At 43.8% G+C, this 22,008-nt stretch overlaps 2 protein-coding genes across 19 annotated transcripts in view; one reads left to right on the top strand and one right to left on the bottom strand.

Moving 5' to 3' along the window:
* Positions 1–22,008, top strand: part of LOC119179960 (RNA-binding Fox protein 1) — a 405,655-nt gene that overhangs the window by 356,713 nt on the left and 26,934 nt on the right. For 16 of the 18 annotated variants that reach the window (XM_075868585.1, XM_075868588.1, XM_075868586.1 and 13 more), the window contains 2 exons: positions 10,198–10,410; positions 11,763–11,816. In XM_075868585.1, the coding sequence (XP_075724700.1) occupies positions 10,198–10,410; positions 11,763–11,816 (267 nt within the window). Of the gene's footprint in view, positions 1–3,078; positions 3,456–10,197; positions 10,411–11,762; positions 11,817–22,008 lie in introns of those variants that run through there. The other 2 variants (XM_075868593.1, XM_075868592.1) reach the window with 2 other exon arrangements.
* On the bottom strand, positions 72–2,942 carry LOC142767268 (uncharacterized). Its single transcript, XM_075868595.1, has 4 exons — positions 2,272–2,942; positions 613–786; positions 465–557; positions 72–393 (listed from the first exon to the last, which is right to left on the bottom strand). Exons 1-4 carry the CDS (start codon positions 2,553–2,555, stop codon positions 87–89), a joined length of 858 nt encoding a protein of 285 aa, XP_075724710.1. The 5' UTR covers positions 2,556–2,942; the 3' UTR covers positions 72–86.

Raw genomic sequence — 22,008 nt, 5'->3', positions numbered from 1 at the left:
GTTTTGCGAAGTGGGGTGCCGCGTCTAGAAGCAATGTTTTTTTTTAACAAATTAGATGGAGTAGACACTGCTAGTGTTATAAAAGTTTATTGCCCATATAATAACCCGTCCTTATTTGAGAGTACGTCGATCAACCGATCGAATCGCTGCATGCGCTCATCATGCCGCTTTGCCTTTGCCTCTTCCCATTTTTTTCTTTCCTCCAGTTGTTTCACTGCTGCCTCCTCTTGCTTAGCTCTCGAAGCTTGCATTTTTTCTAATGCCTCCAAGAGCGGCGTGACTTGGGACCTACTCTGGCGCTTCCTTTTTGGCGTTGTGCTGCTCCGAACTTTGGATGCTGTGTTGCACTCGACTGGGACTGCTGCATCTTGAGGTGCTTCAGTGATGCTGGTGCTGTTGAAAGTAATTGTACAGGTGCCATGTCATTTCCAGGCTACAGCACAAATTAAGTAATTTTTACTTACTCTGGACTTGCACTAGGCAGGATTGTTTTTCCAGGCTCCAAGAGCAGCCTTGGATTTACACTATGTTCTTTTTCCAAGACTTCTGCCAGCTCTCTGTAATAGACACTATGAGAATCACTGAAGATATGAAGACACAATCGTAACTTACTCTTCATATTCACAGTTCACACGGTGGTGACCTGAAGAATTGTTGTCTTTTTTTGACTTTTTATATGCTCTGTCCAGCGACTTCCATTTGTTTTCCACTTGTGTGGCAGTCACGTTGCACAAGAACTCCGTATTGATGGCCTCAGCCAACTTCTTCCACAGAAGCCTTCTTGTGCTAAACAAAAAAGCAAAGCACAGTTAGTAGGAAAGAAGGAAGCGACGTAACGTGACCCAAGTCTTGCAGTAGCACATGAACCTTTCCTTAGTACTTCATATGTGTAGCTTTCAGGGATAATTGCTAGGGATGTTCGATTATTCGAAAATTTTGGATAATGAATCAAACAGCACTGTATTCGGTTCCTAAGTCGAATCGAATTGCACATATTCTAAGTAACAAATATTCTTTTAATAATCGGCACTGGCGGGAGAACCCCAAAACAACGAAACAGCTACAAGTCATTCTTTCAATCCCTAATGTGACCTGTACGCAGCCCAAGCTTTTGCAAGACTACCTACACTATATTGATTGTCGAATGAATGCGCTTCTGAAAGCTCCATTCTTGCTCAATTTTTACTGCACTTTAGCTGTATCGCATTTATCAGCTCCTGTCTTCGTCTTGTAATAACCAAAGGTGGGAACTACGAGTGCTTGCAGCTTCACGACTAGCAACAGATACAAGTTTTGCGTTTGCGTAAATTGTTCTTGCAGATGTAAATTTCAACGCCCATTGTTATCCGCTTTTAGTGCGCAGGCCATGTTGTGATGACGGGTTGATCTGCTCCGTTACATATTTAGTTGTATCTGCAATGTTTGGTTGTAAATTGTTTTGTTTTTGTGTCCCAATTTTATTTAAAGTGAGGTGACAAAGTCTCACGTTGATAACGCTAGTCAATGCCGTAGTTGAACCTACAATTACAAAATGTTACGAATATTCTAGTTCCTGCTGCATACGAGATTACCTTAGTTTTCGTAATTGTGGTATTTTGAGTAGATTCAAACTGACTGTAATGGCCTTTGTCGAAAGTTTGTGACTATTTGTTTCAAATAAAATGTTCTGTTCTAAGGCTGTTTTGAAAATGGTCTACTTACTATTCAAACAGTATTCAATTACTATTTGTATTCTATTTGGTGCCATTACTATTTGACTCTTACTTGATTAGGTTCCGAAATTCACTATTCACACACTTCTGATAACTGCGAACGTTCTTTTTGTGCGGGAAGCATTATGTTGGAGAAGTTGAACATTGTGTAAATCACTCTTTTGGATCATACACTAAGGAGACAGCCATATTCTAACCCATTGTAAAACATGCAGCTGCGCAACCTTGTTTGCTGACACGACGGCGCAGTCTAGGTTCAAAGATAGGGTAGCACGTGAAGCATATCTCTTTTAACAATGAGCTGCACCATCTTGAAAAGTGGCAGTGCGAGAGAAATGCGGACAGACAGTGAAGACACAAGGACTGCAGGGCGAGACTTGCTAGAGATGTGCCTCAGAATAACAACATGCAATTCCCTCTAGTGCAAATTCTCAAGGCAGCACTACACTTGCAACATGGCTTGAGCTTGGAGGTGCTGCACCTTATCTTGTTGGTGCTTGCCTAGAGTGAAACGGAATAATAAAAAGCTGCAAATAATTTTGGACATAGGATGACATACCGAAGTGCCCTGGTTTTTCCCACCAAGTCCTTCATTTCCGAGTATTTGGCGATGAAGAACCTTGTTTTTCGGGCGCTCCAAAGCTCTTCCACATCTTCAGCCGACGCGGCTGCTGCTGGAAATGCGGCTAAAGCCCCATCGCTGTCAACGTCGCCGTCGCAGGCAGGAGAAGGCGTCGGCGGTTGTGCCGGAGGGGGGTCATTTTCACGATTCCCTGCCATGAACCGCAACGTAACGCGCTTGCCGTCTGCAAGGGCGAAAACCAAGATTAAAAATACCGACATAGCATAAGCAATGCTACGAGGCTGTTTGCTGACCGACTACGACTCCTGGCCGCTAACCACGTTTTTTGGCAATGCATGCAGCCTGACTTACCTGATGCCTCATAGACGTAACCGTTGGCGTCCGTCATAAATGACCCGTCGGGATTGTGAAGTGCCTTAACTTCCTTTTGAACGCCCTGAACAACTATTTGCAACGTCGTCTGCTCTGGCCTTGGGGGGACGCCCGCCATGCTGCACTACTCTGCACCTGCTTTGGAGTGCGTGCACGCCGGTACAGAACTCGTCAGGAACTAGGCTTACACCTAGACAAAACGAGGGAGCCAGTGCAGAGGGTGCGACAGAGGGCGCGCGCTGCTCCGGCAAAACGAGGACGAAGGTGCTGCACCCTTTGAACTGGTTCAGCCGGTGCAGCCAAAACGAAGAGACCTTTTTTCTGGGCCCCATTTCGCACCGTGCAATGAGTGTGGGTTTTTTTAGGCTTATTTTTCTTTGTTTTCGTTCCTGCGAAACTTCGGCGTCAGTTAATCCATCTCGTCTGGCAACCGGGGCCGGCGTCTTTGTGGTGGTCGGTCGGCCTTTTTGCATTGTGTTTCGTGGGGCCTTCGGTGCGGCGAAGTGTGATTTCAATCGTGTGCGGATCTTGGGCCGAATTTCGCGTGTTCACTTCGCCCCCGAGACTACGTCGTTCGCAGGGGTTTGCCCTCGTGCCGCGCGTCGGGAGTATTTCGTGTTGCCGTGTCGACCACGACTCGAGAGGAGTCGCTCGCTGCCCTGACAAGTCCAGGCCACGTCTAAATGGTCGTTGTAGTGGCCGCGCCACAAATGAACATGCTGCCGTGCTTAGATTTGCACGGCACCAACGGAACCTCCACGGCTCTCGGTGTGGACTCGCAGGCAGCAGTGAGTGCATCTAAAGACCTCCCCGGTCTCTCTTTTTTATTTTGTTTTGTTTTTTCTTCCTTGCGCTCGCCCCAAGTAGCAGCGAGCCCCCCGCCAGGCCTGCGCGACCTGCTGTCGCCGTTGCGTTGCGCTGCTGCGTGTTTTTTTGTTATCGCGGCGAACAATCGCGGGCTTAACCGAAGAGGTCGCGATACCCGCGGCCGTGTGTGCGGGATTTTATTTGTTCTCTCTTAGCTTTGTCAAGGCGCGACAACGAGTTAGCTAACGTGGTCGTCGCCCCTGGCAGCTGAGTTCGACGCTCACGACACTCGTTTGCTTGGCACTTTTTTTTTTTTTTCTCTACAAACGGATGTTGGTGTTCACGTGAGTCGAGACTTCGCCCTGCGCTCGTCGCGGCCGTGCAGTCCTCTTGAATCGTTCGAAACTCCGCCCGCGCTGCGAAGTCCTTTCGTGACATTCCGGAAAAAAAAAAAAAGTGCGACATAAATGCACACCACGATGCTCATTTTTACCCCTCCCCCTTGCTCCCTCACTGCCAATTGCCTTTCGTGTTATCCAATCCGTGACGCCTTAATGTTACGCTGTCCGCATTTGATCCGTGCAGATCCGCTGCCGTGTTCTCTCGGGAACGGGTCCTTTGTTCTCGACGAAGGTCGGCAGATCAGAAAGAAGCCGTCCGCCTCGAATCCAGCTGTAGTTATATTCTGCTTATTTCTTTTTTAGATGGGAATAACTGGTTCAATTCGACGTCTCCGATGCGTCGTTCGGACGGACGGAAAAAAACTTTATTGAGATGCGTCGTTCGCTCAACTTCGACCAGACCAGTTGTTTGCTGCTTTTTTTTTTGTGTTGGCCATGTTGCGGCGAAATACGTTATGGCGCTTGCGAGCACGTTGCTATCAGCGCGCCGCCTGCGGCCGTGAGGTGACGTCACCTTCGTAAACCTGCAGGTGCGAGGGCGGCGCGGTTTTAACCACGAGTGTGTTCGCGCGACGACGTAAATGCTCGAACTATCCGAGACCCGAGTCTAGGCGACAGCTGCTTGGCTGTTCGTTTTTTCGGGGAAGTGCATCTCTCTCTCTCACCTTGGAAGAACGTATTTTTTCTTTTTAAGGTGTTCGCTTCAAAATGCATGCCTGATCGGTTTCGTCCCAAGATGCACGTACGTTTCCGAGGATTTCCTTGTGAGCCGGTATATTTAATTGTGCAGCACCAGACCTTGTGCGTATTTGGCCTGGAATTGCAAATATATAAAAAAAAACTAGAGCGCGTTTTGCTTCGACTGTCAGCGCTCAATCTGCTGTGAACGCACTTGTTTTTCTCTGTTTTCTGCGTGGTAACACAGAAATTTATTTGGGTCCTGAGAAATGCTATAACATCCTATGAGAGCTTCAAAGAATGGGTGCACGTTGCATTGTGTCTAAAAAGGAGGAAAGATACCCTAGATTTTTTTTTCAAGTTGCAGTCACTCGCGAAACACAGACGTACCTTAAATTGTATATGGTTTGGTCAAATAACGTCTCGGCAAAAGAAGAAAAAAAATGGGCAAGCCGGCAAAAAAAATATAATAAATGGAGCGAAACATTTTGTACCAATATTTCCTAATAATCAATGATCTTCCATTCTTTCTGCTCAAAATGGGATGCAGCAGCTCAAAATCTTTGTGAGAGTAAAAATATTATTGCTGTATTGGTGAGAGCCACACTTAAACGAGCTGTCAAGTTTTGTTGCATTTGCCAACTACTTTCTGGTGCAGACTGAGTTGTGACTCGGGCCGGAGGTAATGAAATGTCACTGTCCCTAGGCTTTTCTCTTGATGTGTTAATGCGGTAACTGTTCAAACACCTCTAACCCTCATTACAACTCAAGGGGACACAAGATGTGCGCATGTTGGGGACCCATTCTTTGTAGTTCGCATTGTGTCTTCTGGATACACAGATTTTGTAGTTTGGCGTTTTGTGCTAGCTGTTGTACAGAATTGACTTAATCTCGGATAAACCCTTCATTAGTATTCAAGCCAGTAGAGCTAAAATGTTTATTCTACTAAACAAGTGAAATGTCCGTAATATGGCATCTGCTCATGGTGTCTATAAACAGAATACTAATTTTCCCAATTATGCAATAAATATCAGCTTAAATGAGCTATTGATTACTAATGAAGGCTCTACCTTCAGCATGGATGACCCGGCACACTACATTTGCAGCAATAAAAGTTGCCAATTGGGGACTAGTCTTTAGTGTGTGCTGCTGCAGCGTACTGTCTATACATAGTATGCACGTGACGTCAAAGACAGGTTCTCTGCACTGGGTACCATAAGATGGCGGCAACCATGACTTTTTATCTTACTAGAGAGTGGCACTGCAGAAGAGGACACAGAGTCCTTCCTGGTGTTCTTTTGTGTTCACCTCACTTTCTCCTGTTTGCGAGGCGTGTTGGGGGCACGAGAGAACGGCAGAGGTACAGGCACTAATTTGGTATCACCGTTTGAGCTCACCCCGCATCTCAACCAGCTGGGAGCTTTAAGATGGCGGCCAAGGTGACGTCAGTGCGAACTATGTAGTCGGCTGCAGCTGTGATGGGGGCAATGATGTGTATTTGTGCGTGGGCTTGTTTCATGAGAAACGGTCAAATGCTGTATATATTTTGCTTGGCAGGTGTGCCAATATTTTGGTGCTTGATAGTTGAGATATTGCATGAATGCAAAGTGACTTTCACACATGCTTTTGATGCTCGCAGACAAAAGGACTGATATCTTTAACTTATATCGGTTGTGTTTGCTTCAAGTGGTTTCAAGCGCCCTAAACCAAAAAAAGAAAGAGTTGGCGAGCATTATTTAACATTATGCTTGCTTCAGGTTTGATAGCCTTGTATGTAGCAGCTAGCAGAAATGTGCTCAACTCATTTCTTGTTGTATATTTAAAAGACTTAACTGGTGCTAATGATATAACTTAATGTCGATGTCTTTCGAAACATCACAAATGTAGATGATGCTATGTCAGACATTATAAAATCGCTTGTATGAAATTGAGGATGTTTACAGATCTGTCATACTTGTGAAATACTGATACCTGCAAGGGCTGTCGCGGTACACTTGCTACGGCAGGGAGGATTATGATGACCACAAAGCTGTCTCGCATGTGTGAAATATAGCGGATCGTACATTGGTTCCGCTGATGCCACCACTTCACCACTACACATCATGTTGCCATCACTATATATTTGTTTCATTATTTGGAAGTTTCTCACTTCTTAGCGGGGATTTTCGAAATCGTGAAATGGTTCCATGTGAATCGTGTAATATTACTGGAAACACGATAGCGCACTTGCGAATTTCTGCGTGTCTGTTATAAACATACTTGAATATAGAATGATGAAATTTTTGTCTAAAGTCTTGGCGTTTACACTCATTGCCAACCCTTCCCGTACTGTGGATTTCAGTGATACTGCAGCGCAAGTATGGTCGCAGAAAACTAAGTCTTCTGATTTGATATTAGTGAAGAAACCGCCTTCTGCTCAAACTACAGAGGCAAACAGTGGTAATTTTTGTGATCAGACGCGACATTTGGTCATGTGACAGTGATGCCTATAGCGCTGCACTCTGATTGGCTTATCAAGCGTGGCCACCGCTAGGCCACTGTGCTGTGCACCTGGAAACTCAAAAACCTTATCTATATTTTGATAAATATGACAGTATTTCGGGTATAAATTGGCAGCAGCAAGCACAGGACCGGGTTAACTGGCGGAACATGGGAGAGGCCTTTGTCCTGCAGTGGACGTAGTCAGGCTGATGATGATGATGCACTCAAAAACCTTATCTATATTTTGATAAATATGACAGTATTTCGGGTATAAATTGGCAGCAGCAAGCACAGGACCGGGTTAACTGGCGGAACATGGGAGAGGCCTTTGTCCTGCAGTGGACGTAGTCAGGCTGATGATGATGATGACAGTATTTGTTTTTACATCTTTTTTGAAGCCACTTGCAGTACACTGTGCAATGGCCACTATGAGGCGAGACTTCTGATATATATCTATAGATGTGTATGTGATAGGAAGCAACAAGTGGTGTTATTGGCAGTGTAATGCGAAAGACGCCCCCCTCCCCCCCTTTTTTTTTCTGCCTGAATTTTGAATTTGAAGAACTAGTAACTACAGTTTTCGTGCCGTAATGTTTGCAATTCTTTCTGCATTCATCTTTTTATTGAATACTGCACATGCTCCAGTAATACAGAAGGTGTTAAAATAAAAAGCTACAAAATATTTGAGAGGTCTTTCTTTAATCGAGCTGATGAAAAGCATACGTGTGGAAAAGTTTTTCGAGACGTTTTACTGCCATTGAAAGTCAATTTAATCAGCTTTACTCTCTACCCTTTAGTCTTCAGCAGCACCTAGTGGGATTCTCCTGGCTTTTAGTGAAACTCAAAGGCCTACTTCATTTAGTTTGCAGCTTTTATGGTGTATATTCTGCTCTTTTGTGTAATTTTAGGAAACCTGTGCTCATAAGGAGCATTTATTTCAGAGCCATTTATTGTTGTGCTCTCTTTGCTGTAAAGCTTTGTAAAAATTGCAGTTGCATATTTATTTAAATTGGCTCTGAAGAGCAAAAATTTTTTTCCTATTAGTAAATTACATTTTAACAGAACCAAAAGCACGACTTACCACGAGAAAATATGCAAAAAAAAAAGAAATACATGTGTCACTGTAATGATAAAGTTACTGCAGTAGCTTGTCTTGACATTACAGGTTTTGATGACATATGGAAGGTAGGGCATCTAGGTAATCCTTTATTGGTAAACAATGTTTACATTGTGTTCCAAAGGACCCAAAGTCAATGCAGTGAGTTCGATGAAATTTTGTCAAATAAATTTGGCCAAAATTGGCAAGACTTAATCCATGATGTCATGCTGACATTAGCATGCCGAATTTTCAGTGCACATTTTGAAAATGAAAGTTAGTCCTTCATTTACTCTCGTAATAATTATCCCAATGTGGAGAAATAATGGCCATATAGTGGTGAAAAAACATATTTTTCATAACTGTTCTGATGTTTCACTTTAGTGTTCCCTTAACCAAACCACTTTTAACCTCAAACCCACTGTGCAGAGAGGGTTTGGCATCAAGCTGCCACTCGTTGCAGCATATTGGATGACGTCACAAAGATTTATGAGTCAAGGCAACAGCTAACTAAGGCTCCCTAGACGATGCGGAGAAGAGGCAGCTGGATGCTTACGTAGCACATAAGGAAGAAAGTGCACGCTTTTTGACAGGGCTCACAAGCCGTGGCCGTTAGGGACAGGTGGCTTGCAGGGGAAGCTTGCCCTTCCTTGTTCTTGCAATAATTTCTTCGTAACTGTTTGTTCACACTTAATAATGTAGCCTTCTAAATGACCAGTCAACACATCCTGTGAACAATAGCTTCATTTTCTCCTTTTACTCCAGGCTAGGATGAAATGGCAGTACTTTGTTGTCACTGTTGCCTTGCCCATCAGGCAACGTCCACTATTTCTTTTTCAACACCCACAGGAAGCGAGCGGGTTATGAAGCCAGCAAAATCTGGAATCTGTCTGTGTCGTAATGCAGTTATTCTAGAGGCTAAATCATAGACGCGTTCTGGGATAAAGTGGAATGCTATGTCACTAGAGAAAGAAAGAGTAGACGACCAATAGATGAAGGGCAAGTCCTTAAAGAATCGGTCACATTGTCATAGTCTACCAAGAAAATTCAGAAATGTTTTTATTGCATGGATGAATGTAGAGGTATTATAACTTATTATAACGGAATATTAGTATTGGTGGCATTGTTTACGAAAGCTTGAAAGGGAAGAGCGTGTGAAAACAATTTTTCTGCTCATGGTTTTGGGCATTAGGCTGCAATAATACGGAAAGACGGGCTAGTTGGTACTGCTGCATAATTGAAGTTTTTGCGCACACACACAAGGACACAGAAGAAGGGAACACAAGGACCAGCGACACAAGGATCTGCGCTGGTCCTTGTGTTCCCTTCTTCTGTGTCCTTGTGTGTGTGCGCAAAAACTTCAATTATGCATTAGGCTGCGTCGCGAATTCACGAGAATATTGGTGAGGGTGTTGGTTGCCATTCCTGTGAGCTGCCGGCATGGGATTGAATGAAGCCATACACAAAGCAGGCTAATTCGCTTCTCTAGCACGCGTGCTGTCATTTAAATCCAATCCAAGACTTCCACAGACCTTTCTTTATCCGTTCTGTCAGACAAAACAACGTGTCTATTCGTTCTGTGCTCATTCTTTGCCTGGCAGACGACAAAATCATTGACAGCGCTGCCCTTTCCAAATGCCGTCGGCAGCGCTTCCCTTTCCAAATGCCATCTGACAGTTGGAGGCACATCCAACTGTCGGACGTGCCTCCACCAATCCTGTGGCGCGTGGTAGCGCATTCTGTCCCAGAAGGCCTACAAAATTGCACCTTAGCGGTAATTTTAATGCACTATGACCCAATAGAAGGACCGGGACACACAGGACCGGGTTAACGGGCGGAACATGGGAGAGTCCTTTGTCCTGCAGTGGACGTAGTCAGGCTGACGATCATGATGATGACCCAATAGAAGAGTCAGGCTACCCTTGCACATACACAGCCTCGGTTTCCTTTTTGAAAAGTGGTATATGTGCCTTGGAGCGTGCTGCCTCATTACTGCAACAGAGCATATGTCACTCTAACTGTCACGTGCATGTGTTTTGTTTCTCTTTCTCTTCTGCCACTTAACAGCAAACTGACCTGGAGCCCGATGCCAATGGTGGTGCCACGGGAGTGGTACTCACTGGTGCCCAGGCGGCCGGAGCCGGAGCTGCAGCGGCAGCAGCGGCGGCGGCGGCGGGCATGGCGGCCGTGGAGGCAGCCAAGAACGGCCAGCCCAAGCGGCTGCACGTCTCAAACATCCCTTTCAGATTTCGAGACCCCGACCTGCGGCAACTGTTTGGCGTGAGTGGCCTTTCCTTCTTTAGTTATTTGTTCATTTACTCTTTGGGCCGAAAAGCAATAGTGCAAGATTATGCATCTGCATATGAATGTATAACTGAGCCCACTTAAACGGCTACGACAAGGTCACGGAGCAGTTTGCAGTTTTCAGCGAAAACGGGCTAGAGAGTCTATTTTCTTTTTATATATATATATATATATATATATATATATATATATATATATATATATATATATATATATATATATATATATATATATATATATATATATATATATATATATATATAAAGGATTGTAAAGGAAAAGAATATTTCTGTGCAAAATTAGCCCTAGTAGTTGCCAGCTATAAACCCCACTCCACACCACTGACCATCATTTTGCCATCATGGTCGTATCCATCGTCTTCTATCAAAGTGTCTGTCACTACAAAACACTCAATTTCTATGCCAAGCTAAAAAAAAAAATGTAATAGCTCGATTGCACGCATAGCCAACCACGGAACAAAATCGTTCACTTGAATTCAGACACTTGCATAGCTAAAAGCTTGTCAGAGTTATTTGATTATACCAGTTCCGAAACTGTGTTCCAAAATCCAAACACACAGATGGTCCAAATTTTCAGAAGTTAGCTGACCGTCCCGCCACCTGGGAGTGGCAGCACAAAAACACAATGCGTTTAATAGTAGGTGTGCGGATCAACAGGTAGCGCCATGTGGTGGGAGGGGAGGCAATCACGTGTCCGGATTTCGATACATGCAGCCTATAGGAAGCTTCGCAACTCATATGATGGAATAACTCTGATCACTTTGTAGCGTCAGGACTTGAGAGTGTGTCAGTGTTGCCAGACCCTAAGCCAATCGCATGTTTATGAAAAATATTATATAAGCAGAGTGTTTTACCAATTACACTAAATGCCAGCTTGTTTCTGAATGCACAAGGAATAACCCACAAAGGACTGGTTATGACAAAATTGGGTGTTGTGCAACCTTTGAAATGGTGTGGGGATGCAATGAATGCTCAATTTCAAGTGAAGATAATATGGCAGTCGTGATTGTTGTACAGCCTACTACTGTTTTGTCCAAGATAAAATATACCATAACTTTGAGCTCGTCTAGAGCAAATGTAGAAAGCATCACTCCTTGCATCCTTTGTGTTAAACAGACCCTGGAGTGGTGCACAACTTCTAAACAATGTGCTTTGAAAAAGAGAGAGAGAGAGAAAGTAATTAACAACGGAGTTTGATTCGTGCATGGGACCAAAGTGTCTCCACCAGTTCTTTTATAAGAGATAATTGTGACAAGTAATGATAATTGTGAGTGTTAAGTGTACTGAGTGTTTGCAATCTCATTGCAGCAATTTGGTGCCATTCTTGATGTTGAAATCATCTTCAACGAACGGGGTTCGAAGGTGAGTTCGCTCACCAGTATCGGTCTGCATATTTGTGCAGTTGTTACTAAGTTTTTTTTTTTAACAATTGTTTTTCTAATTTTCTAAGCATGCTTCTGCCATTCTTGTGACATGTAAACTTTGCCAGCTTTGAGTGTGTCACAAACAACCTCTTAAAAGAGGTTTGCAGTGTCCATGCAGTGCTGTTTGATTCATGTTTTTGCCGTCTCTTAAGGGGCCTTATAGAAAAAGAGAGAGGAAGGCATTGAATCTAGTTTGTTTTTCCGGGTGTTTCCATCACAAAATTGCTTTTTTTTATGTGTGTGTGTGCTTTATAAAGTGTGGATGACAAGTAAGCTGGCAGAGATGCATTTCACATGGGCGCAAGCATGCAGGATGTGTTTGTGCAACGGAGCCCACCTTTGAGTACGGCAACAAAAATACAAGTATGCCTCAGAAATGCACAGCAACTTCTGTGCCTCTCAGTATCTTCCAGAAAAGCTATCACCACAGCACAACTGCCTAAAGAGTACCCTAAAAACATTCAATATTGCACAAGCGAAATTTTGTATGTCCACCTCATTGGCCAGCTTCTAAGAAACCTATGATTTCAACCTTAATCTCTAGAAATAAGCTTAGCTTTGTAATTAATCTACCAAGTAGTCAAATTTGTCCTCCGCGGTGGTGCAGCGGTCGCGGTGCTCAGCTGCTGACCCACAAGTAGCAGGTTTGATCCGGGCCGTGGCGGTCGCATTTCGATGGGGGCGAAATACTAGAGGCCCGTGTACTGTGCGATGTTGGCGCACGTTAACGAGCACCAGATGGTCGAAATTTCCGGAGCCGTTCGCTGTGGAGTCTCTCATAATCGTATCGTGGTTTTGAGATGTTAAACCCCAGGTATTATACTCAAACCTCGTTAAAACAAAGCTGCACATCTTACTAGAAAATAACTTCTCTATATGCAAAAACTCGTTTGAAGGTTATTTCTAACTGCATTTATTGCAAGTATATGTTTTGTTCACTTTGTTATAACCAATATTTTGTTATATCCGTCTTTGTTGTATCGAGGTTTGAGTGTATTATGAGTAGTCAGATTTACCTAGCCCATCATCGAGTCATACGAGGGTTAGATATATCTCTGGCAGTTGTGCCAGCCATTCTGAACATACGCTTGCTAAATTAAATGTTATTTGTCAAATGGATATTTATTAATACCAGAGGTGATCTGTGATGCCTATCGAAGTTGGGCTCCTTTTTTTGTTGTTGTTTTCAGTGTCTGACAGTAATGCGCATGATAACTTCTTGGAGCTTTGTAGCAGGCTTAGTGGCAGAGCAAGGAAAAAAATTAATAAAAATGTGTCATACATTCTGTAGGTTCACCAAAATGATTTCAGCCTGTTTTGACACAGTATGCACGTTGAATGCTTTCCAGATCATTCTTAACTTTGATTAATCATTACTTGTGAATCTTTGGCAAAGAAATATTTTCTAGTTTTGGAACTTGCTTTGAAGAAGTTGTCTTGTGCGTTGCTGCATATTGCTATTAGATGCAGCGCAAATTATTGCAGCAAGTTGCTCTTATGAAGCAATCGCCAAGTTTTTCTGCATTGGCAGAAAAATTTCGCTGCATTGCTTGAATTGCAAAGTTTTTCAGTCAATACAATTGTAAATATAATATCTCCAGCAATTCTTAGGTTCCTGAGATTGTTCCAACTTGCTGCACTTCTTTTCAAGTTGTATTTTGTTGACATATTGGGACTTCTAGTGCACTGTGACGTTGGCAGCTGTCCAGTTTGACTTGAAGTATTGTGTGCTTAGATTGTGTCACTTTAATGTGAGGCATGTTCGAGTAAATTAAGATATTCCGATATATTGCTACACAATGTCGCAGCCGGTTTCTGCGCCGCCAGATTCAAGTTGTGATAAAGATGATGAGATGTTAGCTGTTCTAACGGGCCCATGGCAATCTATACGAAATGCTTACAGTATCGGTGGTACTGTTTTAAATAAGGTCACAGATAAAAAACGAGCACTCAGCTTGCTTCTCCTGTGCATATCAATTTCGGCCCGTCTGATAGCGATAACCTCCTTGCCAAGCTTAATCAGAAACACCGATTCTTGTCTATACATTGCCATCAAGACATTCATGATTCCGTGCTGGTAGCTGCCATTTACGATTGATTCTCATAAAATTAATAAGGATCTCATTACTATGGTTTCACGTGTAAAACTCTCAACTCCCTAACTGTGAAGCAAATGTCACAGTGTGCTAGAAATGCACCCTGCCAATACCTGCCTTGTCCTCTACCTGAATGAGTGTTCATTGACTCGTATTTTTTTGTTACAGTGCCATTACCTGCTCTTTTTTATCGATTTGTTTGAAATCTCCTAAACCTTTTCAAGTTTCTCTATACTTTTGTGGCAGGAAAACTTCTTAACTAGCATTGCAGTTAAACGGAGAGCATCTGCTGTTGGTGTTTTCAGGTTCATTTACTGGCTGTCGTAATTCTTTTCGCTTTCTATTTTTTTACTTGCAGTGCAATGTTGCGCATAATTATGAATGCCTCATAGTGGTACCAGGAAAGCTGAATGCATTCGTATGTCGAGCTTGCTCGCCACTCCCATTCTTTTCGTATGCTAGTGCACCAAATGTTCAGGCCCTACGAGAACGATTTCTCTAATCTTTGGCTGGTGGCCTTGAGCGTTTGTGTCTTCTACCTTCATTGGCCTAAATCTCGGAGCAAATATAGCGCGAAGGCGTTGAATCACTGCTTGCATCTGTGATCACTGCAAGATTAAGAAAGGATTTCAATAAATGTTAAGAACAAAGCTTTGGCGATACAACAGATTATGGCGTGTCAACCACCAATGCTAGCTCTTAGTACTCTTACAACCAGTTTTGCAAAGTCGTGGACTCTCATTTGGTAACTTAGCAGAAAAGTGTCATCAGTTAGAGGTCGCAGCTTAGGTTGGTTGTGTATAAAGATACGTTTCTGGTGGAATTCTACATCACTGCAGAACTCGCATTTTTAATGCATGTGTCTATTCAAGTTGAGGAAGTGGTTGCTTGTAACTTGTGATTGCGGCACCAGAGTAAGAGATTAGATTATTTGAGCTACTTTTAAGGATGGTAGATGACACAACTGCCAGCCATGAGCTTCAGTAAATACCTTTTCCAGACATGTTGAGCAAGTTTTCCTGCTGACGACCATGATGCATTCTGCACAAATCTTTTTTTTTTTTTCTGTCTTCATCTTATTGGGTTTTGTTTTGGTTACTCCCCTCTACTTGCTTATTTTTTTCTCTTTCTTGGCAGCATTTGTGAAGCTTTGCTGAGGTTTACGTAATGAACATTTGGGTACGAAACATTGGCAATTGAACCTTGTTGCATGCGATAAAACTGCTTTTTAAAGTTGCCATTTTTAAAGTGAGCAAGTGCACGCATAGTATTAGTTCATTGACGTCAAAGCGAAACTAAATGTTAGGCAGTTGCCTGCTAGCTAGACAAATAGCCCTACTAGTCTACAGTGGCTTCCAGCACTGTAATACAGAAAGAAAAGATTATCAAGGTGGTACAAGAGACTTGCTGGGCTATATTTTGGTGTTTCATTTTCAAGTTCAATATCTCAATTCATTCTGAAGAAAGCTGACCAATCGCTTCGCTTATGTCATCACTTTAAGTTTGTGCCTACGTCGTTAGATTCGGTGCCTCACGGCATTGCAAGTAGCCAGACTGCTGTGTGAAGTCACCGGAATTTGTACTGTAGCTTGACCTCTAGCTATTGTCAATGTCAGTAGGTGCATCACAGGAAAGTTGACTTTTAATAAAATAAAGTATCTTACCCGCATGAGCTAACCCTCACACTGGCTGTGTATACATACTAGATATTTGTATGGCAGTGTAAACATACCTCCGCAAAGTGGTGTCAGTGCCCCTTTAATAACAATCGAATGATTAACTTGTAAGCTGGTACAGCCGTGGATTACATTTGCTAGCAAAATCTGCCTTGGCCTCGTAGCTTAATTTACTGCTTTTACAAGCTATTACATGTAAATGCACTGCATGAGGCTTTTTAGTACTGTTTAAGATAAGCCTTTCGTGTAATAACTAGCAAGCTATAAGCAGTCCCGTTAAAATTGCAAAATGGCAGAGAATGGGCATTGGCCATGCTAGAGTGATTCATGTTCAGCTCTTCTGTTGTGGTTTCCCAGTGCAAAATTATTCTCAGAAACCATTTTTAACTAAAAGTCGCTTCTATTTATCTTATTTGCATGTACTGCAGCCCCATTTGTACCTGTAATAAGAGTGCTAGCATTATGCGATGCTAGTAAAACTGCAGGCAGAAATTCAAGATGATACTACTAGCGGTAAAAACTATACCCAGAAGAGGTCCTATAAATAGAAAAGAAGTTATTTACCGGCCTGAAAGGTGCATACCATAGGGATATGATTTCTGTAAGAAGCGAGTGGTACATAGGAGAGTGTTTCAAAGCTCGCTCGTGTGTGTGAAAAGGCTATTTTATTGTATTCATTTGAGAGAGAAAGGTGTTCAAGGTGTGGTAAGGACACGTTATAAGTAAGGACGTGTTGCCAGGATTGTTGTTTGAATATACATAGAGCAATGCAACACAAGTGGGACTGAGAGAGAAGACTCTAACATAGTGCTAGTTTTCAAATCAAGATTTACTTTGCAATCACACATGCTATCTATAGTAAATGTGATCAACTTACTGCCTGAAAGGCCAGAGGAAGAGTCAACAGTTGCATAGTTTTAGGGAGGCCAGCATAATTGTAAGAGCGCAAGCGAGTTGGCATCTCGATGCATCATGTACCGGGGTTCAATTGCCAAATTCAGAGACTGTCTCTGCTGCCAATTTCAGTGAGTGGAGAAAGTGTTTTTTTTGGTCGACTCATTCCTTTCCCTCCCACACTCGATGAGGGGGCTACAGGAGGCAATCTGCCAACAAAGAACCACCCCCCAAAGAAATCCTATCCTATCCACACTTCCTCTTCTTCCCCCCTTTGCCCCCCCCCCACAAATATTCGTACTCTCATCACCACGTTACACCACCTCACATGCTGCTTTCTATCTATCGAGTACTCACTCACACACCTCTGTTGGCCTGTTGTCGTACCGTCTGAGAATGCCAAGCAAGGCCCGTGATGTTACAGTAGAGAGCTGCTTCTGCGCCATTGCTTATTCCCCCCTCCTCTCCCCCTCTTTGTTTCTTTGTGATGGTATTTTGGGCTGCCAAGATTGTTCTAGCTGGCCGTTACTCTCGGGCATGTTGGTAGGAGGGAGCTTTTCAAAATGAGCACCAACATGGGGATTCGTAGACATACAGAGGCGCACAGCATGCATGTACAGTTATCAACGATGGGAAAGGGGGCACTTGAACTACCTTCAGAAAGTCATAGCAGTGAAGCTCAATTGGAAAGTACAAAAGTGTTTGTAACGCTATATGCTCAAGCAAACAGGTATCTCTTGCAATTCACTGTCATATTGGTATGAGCATATCACCTGTAGAATAGCTATTAAGCTTTATAAGTTGAGTGTTGCCTCTGATACTGCATACGACTGCATTTTAGCACCAGAAACTTGCAGTTGCCAAAATTTTGCAGAAAATGATATTCAATTATTCAATCCCGACTGCTGCAGTAGCATGCATAATGCATGATTCATTTACTATTTAAGCAAATATTGAGACAGTACGGAAAATAAGCGTGCATTCAACACTGTGCAGGAGGTATGGCTGTTACAAGTAGAGTTTCTGCATGCGTCTCTCCTGAGGCACGTCTTCGACTCTGCAAGGTTAATGATAAAGCTTGTTGTGTTGTCCTTGCTTGTCTTATTAGTTAGCGCGCCATCGAATGAGTGTCGGTTAGCTGGTTGAGGCATAAATGAGTATAAGTTCTGACATCATCAGCGTTTCACAAATTGGGAGCGTTTAAAAGTCTACTCGTGAAGTCAAAATGAAATTGTGTCGCTAAGTTTCTGAACAAAAAGATCACTGCGGTCAGAAAGGCTGGGACCGATAGATGAAAGGGCTTACTGAATAACTGATACTAGACACTGCTGACTTGTACTGTTCTTGAAGTACTGTTTTAAATGCTTTTGGGCCACATACAGTGCTTACGGTTAGAAATGCGAAATCGAATGTTTTAGCATGACGGCTTGTATACATAACTGCTACAGATAGCCGTGTAAGGTTGATAACAATTTGGCTGCTGAAGGGAATGCCGGCTCTGATGCGAGTGTTTTATCTACAGTCATGCCAATATGACATGGTCTGAAGACGATATAAACAAAAGTATGTTTATTACTTTGCTCTAAATTGTCATGTTTATATTTGTGAGTGCTATACACCAGTCATGAAGTAAGTGCGTGCTTGCACGTATAACGTGCTGGTGATTGCACATCAGCATGTTGCTTTTCACACTTACATTAAGACTGTTAGCTACACACACACATATCCCTACATTGGTGCTCATTTTGAAAAACTCATTTCCTTTCGGCCATTCACATGAGCCTCAAATATTCCCAGATTAGCTGTTTAGTTCGTGCAGTTTTAAATGGCTTGACACCCCTGACACTTCTAGTTCTGTTTTCATATCCTAATTTCGGACGACAACTAGCAGAGAAGTCAAAGCATTATTGTATCTTGTGGCTCAAGACTAATATTAGCCACCAAGTGAAAGGTCTGAAACTGCATTGTGCAATATCCCATAGTGATTCCACAGGTGTGAAGCCTTAGCACAAAATACAGTATATTCAAGTAAACATTTCAGTGCTAAATCGATACCTTTAAACCTGATTTCCACTTTATTTCATATGCAAAGCCTAAGGTATGTGTTGGGAAAGGTTGTCATTGCTACCATTAGTCTTAAATGCATTGTGTCACTAAATAACAAGGAAAGTCAAGCCCAAGCTAAACATTTTTGATCCTCTAGGATTTATTTCTTTTCAATGAAAATGTTGGTCTGTGCCACATTGACTGTGCAAGCCCTATAGCAATCAATGACCACTAAGAAATGAATGGGACACCCACTTCAGATACACGGGGATCTTTTTCATATGAATATGCAGCATGGTAGCCACTTCAACAGCGATACCTATTTCGATGAATTCAGCAGGAGTGCTTTAATGTCAGCCGTATATTTCAGAAAGGTTAAAGAAGCGTTTTGCCAATTCAGTGTGTGCGCTTGCTTTCTTGCAAGCCTAGGATGCGATTGGTCGACGTTGTTAGGTGCCAGTTAGTTTAGGCGTACTTGTTAAGGGGGGATGTGGCAAGTAAAACTAATTTTTTTATTATTGTACTGTTTGTGATGAAATTTGGTGTGTGTATGTGGATGATTGTGAGGATTCCAAATATGAAAACCGTTTTCAAATACCTCTTGTACTTTTTGGGTTACAAGCATAATTATACTAATTAGTGCTCTTCACACTTAAAGAGATAATTATTGCTAAATGAAATTATTTTTTCATATTATTATGTTCCCAAAGCATCAACTTGTGCAAAGAAGCTATTAGTTGATTTTTCTAGTTCTTGTAACCATAAATAAAATTTCCAAAACATGGATGTTGTTTTGCGCACACATCGCAGTAATTATAAAATGTGTTCTAAAAATTTTAAATGATGAGTAAGAAGAGAGATAAAGCTTTATTGCACTGCTAAAGGCCTCCTGAGCCTAGTGCAAAAAACGGAACGACTCTATCAGTCTTTGTTAGAAAATGACAGATGTTCTAGCGAAGGCACATAGGCGAAAATCAAGAGTTGAGAAAACTGACTTTGAAAGTTCACTCTTGTTTGGAAGTTCACAACATGCCTAAAACACTCAGAATCCTCCTGGGCAGTAATCCTGAGATGCTGTGGCCTTGGCCTCTGTAGAGCGCAACCCAGTTTTGCGCTTCTTTGTCGTGGAACAATGCGCCTTTTGAGCCCTCTTTACCCTTTTGGCATCCTTTTCGGCTGCTCGCCGCAAAGAGCAGTCTCCTGGATTGAAGCCCAGTTGAGCAGTGATCTCTTGCAGCGCACTCTTGCAGCCACCATTGAAACGGCAGACTGCATCTGCAACTGCACTTTCCACACTTCGAAGGGAGGCGAACTGGCTCTTGGACTGGAGTGACCAAATGAGGCTGTTCATACTCTCCACAGCGTTCTGGGTTTTTCCCTGCGCACACCTTTCAAGGAGCTCTTTGTTTGAGAGGCGCTTGTAGATTGGCAGCAGTGCCACTCGCACGTGAGGGGGCAGTTTATGTTTGTGAGGCGGCAGCGGCTCTCCCTTGGCCAATGCCTGATTGTGCGGGCACCAGGAGTCAGTCCCACTTGGGCACAGGTCGTGGTGTGGATCCTGGTCTGTGGATGTTACATGGTAATAAGTGGCCATGATGGCCCTCTCCATGCCAGGAACATCGTTGGGGTGGCTCTTAATGGCCCAGCCATAATAATTCGTCAACTTCTTTATCAGGCCCTGCGTCAGCCGGCCTTTGCCACCCATGCTCAGTCCTCGGCCTTTGGATTTGTGCTCATCAAGAAGGTTGCGCAAGGAAGTGCCCATTCTTTTTTTCACATGGTTCACACACTCCTGTTTCTTAATCACCATGTAGCCATACACCTTGTCTTGCGTGAGGGCAAGGTACGTACGGCTGTCACCGTCGCAGAGCACATTGATGTATCGAAGCTTGTACTTGGTAAACGATCTTTCAAACATGATCCTAGCTGCTTCTACTTCCATTTGGCCTGCATTAGCATCGGTGTTCTTTTGGCACTGTGGCTTGTGTTTCTCAAGCCACTCCTCATAGTTGTCGTCACCAGGCTTGGGGCCAACAGCACAGCCTTGGCAGTAGTTGGACAGGACACAGTGGTCCAAGACCAAGCCTGTGTACAGCTCGATTACACAGCCCACGCCAATATGACTTCTGTGCCCCCTCGTCATCCATGTGCCGTCGTAAATGACGTCAATGTTGCCTGGCACTCCTCTTAGGTCCTTGTAAATGTCATGCACCTTCTGTGCACTTTCTGCTTCAATGCGGGTGGCAGCTGATGTGGTGGCAGGGTGGCTGTACTTTCTTTGCAGTCTCTGGTAGGACTTGTGGTGCAGTGCTCGATGCGAAATGTCCATCGCAGAAAAAATGTCATTTATGGCAGATTGTTTTCTGCCAACTGTGACTGCACAGCCCTCAAAGCACGCACGTTTACCTCAAAGGGGTTCGTTTTTTGTTGCCCGGAGCACCTCGGGGACGACCACGCACTGTTCACTATGCCACAATTGTCACAAAAAAGTTCCATCCTCGCCGCGAGTCCAAGGCAGTGCGTAGTCTCGAGGCGTATCGACCCTTCGTCGCACTTGTTGCACTTTACTGACGAAAGCAGACCGTTCAGCATCTTCTTATTTACAATGAAGAATGTGGAGTCCTTACCGCCGTCATTTTCGTCGCAGCCTTCGTTCAGAAGCTCGAGCTTCCGCTTTGAAGCGGATTTCGATGCTACGGCATCCAAAACATCCCGCCTTGTCTGCGCCCGCTGCGCGATTTCTTCACTGCTCGGAATCTGGGCCGAAACTCGCGATAGAATGTTCGACGCGCGCACGCCCGGAGTTGCAACGGCTGCCGACGCGGTGCCACCGCAATCGGGTTCGCGAGAGCGTCCATCACGGTCGACGGCATCCGGCGGTCTGACATGCGACGATGTGGCACCTTCCACACTCTCGGCCTCACAACAATCAGCGAAGGGTCTGAGTAGAGGCTCCGTGACGCTTGAAGAGCATGCTCCGTCCGGAACTGCGACTGGGACGGCAGCCGCAGTCGTCTGCCCTTTGTTCCAAGCTTTCCGACGCTTGCCGTACTTGTGGACGCTCCGGAACTTTTTTTGCGGCAACATAGCACCGCAGTATGAGCAAGCACTCAGAAGAGACCACCGATGTAAACAAAGCTTGGTAAAAAAAGCACGCGAACTATCACAAAAACAGCAAACTGGCAAAAAACGAAGCGCACGCCGGATGATTCTCGACACGGCGGCCGCAGATGCGCTCGCGCTTCCAAGGTTGCCAAGGTGCGCGGCGCAGCTTTGACCAGTAAGAGGTCGCGCCTGCTACCACGTGACCCGCGCAGCCAATTGCCGTTCTTCGTTTTCGTTTTTTTGCTTGCTCCTCGCACTTTTATTTTCACTCGGCGAAATACGAGACCGCGACCATCGGGAAGCCGGCTTTCTC

Source organism: Rhipicephalus microplus, chromosome 7 (genome assembly GCF_043290135.1).
Source record: "Rhipicephalus microplus isolate Deutch F79 chromosome 7, USDA_Rmic, whole genome shotgun sequence".
In the NCBI taxonomy this organism is placed as follows: domain Eukaryota; kingdom Metazoa; phylum Arthropoda; class Arachnida; order Ixodida; family Ixodidae; genus Rhipicephalus; species Rhipicephalus microplus.
The sequence above is the reverse complement of the archived record's forward strand: the minus strand, read 5'-3'. Positions and strand labels throughout refer to the sequence as shown.

Bases quoted from the DNA above. Each gene is read 5' to 3' on its own strand.
- LOC142767268 (XM_075868595.1), bottom strand. From the start codon at position 2,555: ATGTCGGTATTTTTAATCTTGGTTTTCGCCCTTGCAGACGGCAAGCGC. The intron at 787-2,271 runs GTATGTCATCCT...TTTTTTGTTTAG, and splicing joins GGAAAAACCAGGGCACTTCG to CACAAGAAGGCTTCTGTGGA. The intron at 558-612 runs GTAAGTTACGAT...TGTCTATTACAG, and splicing joins GTGAACTGTGAATATGAAGA to AGAGCTGGCAGAAGTCTTGG.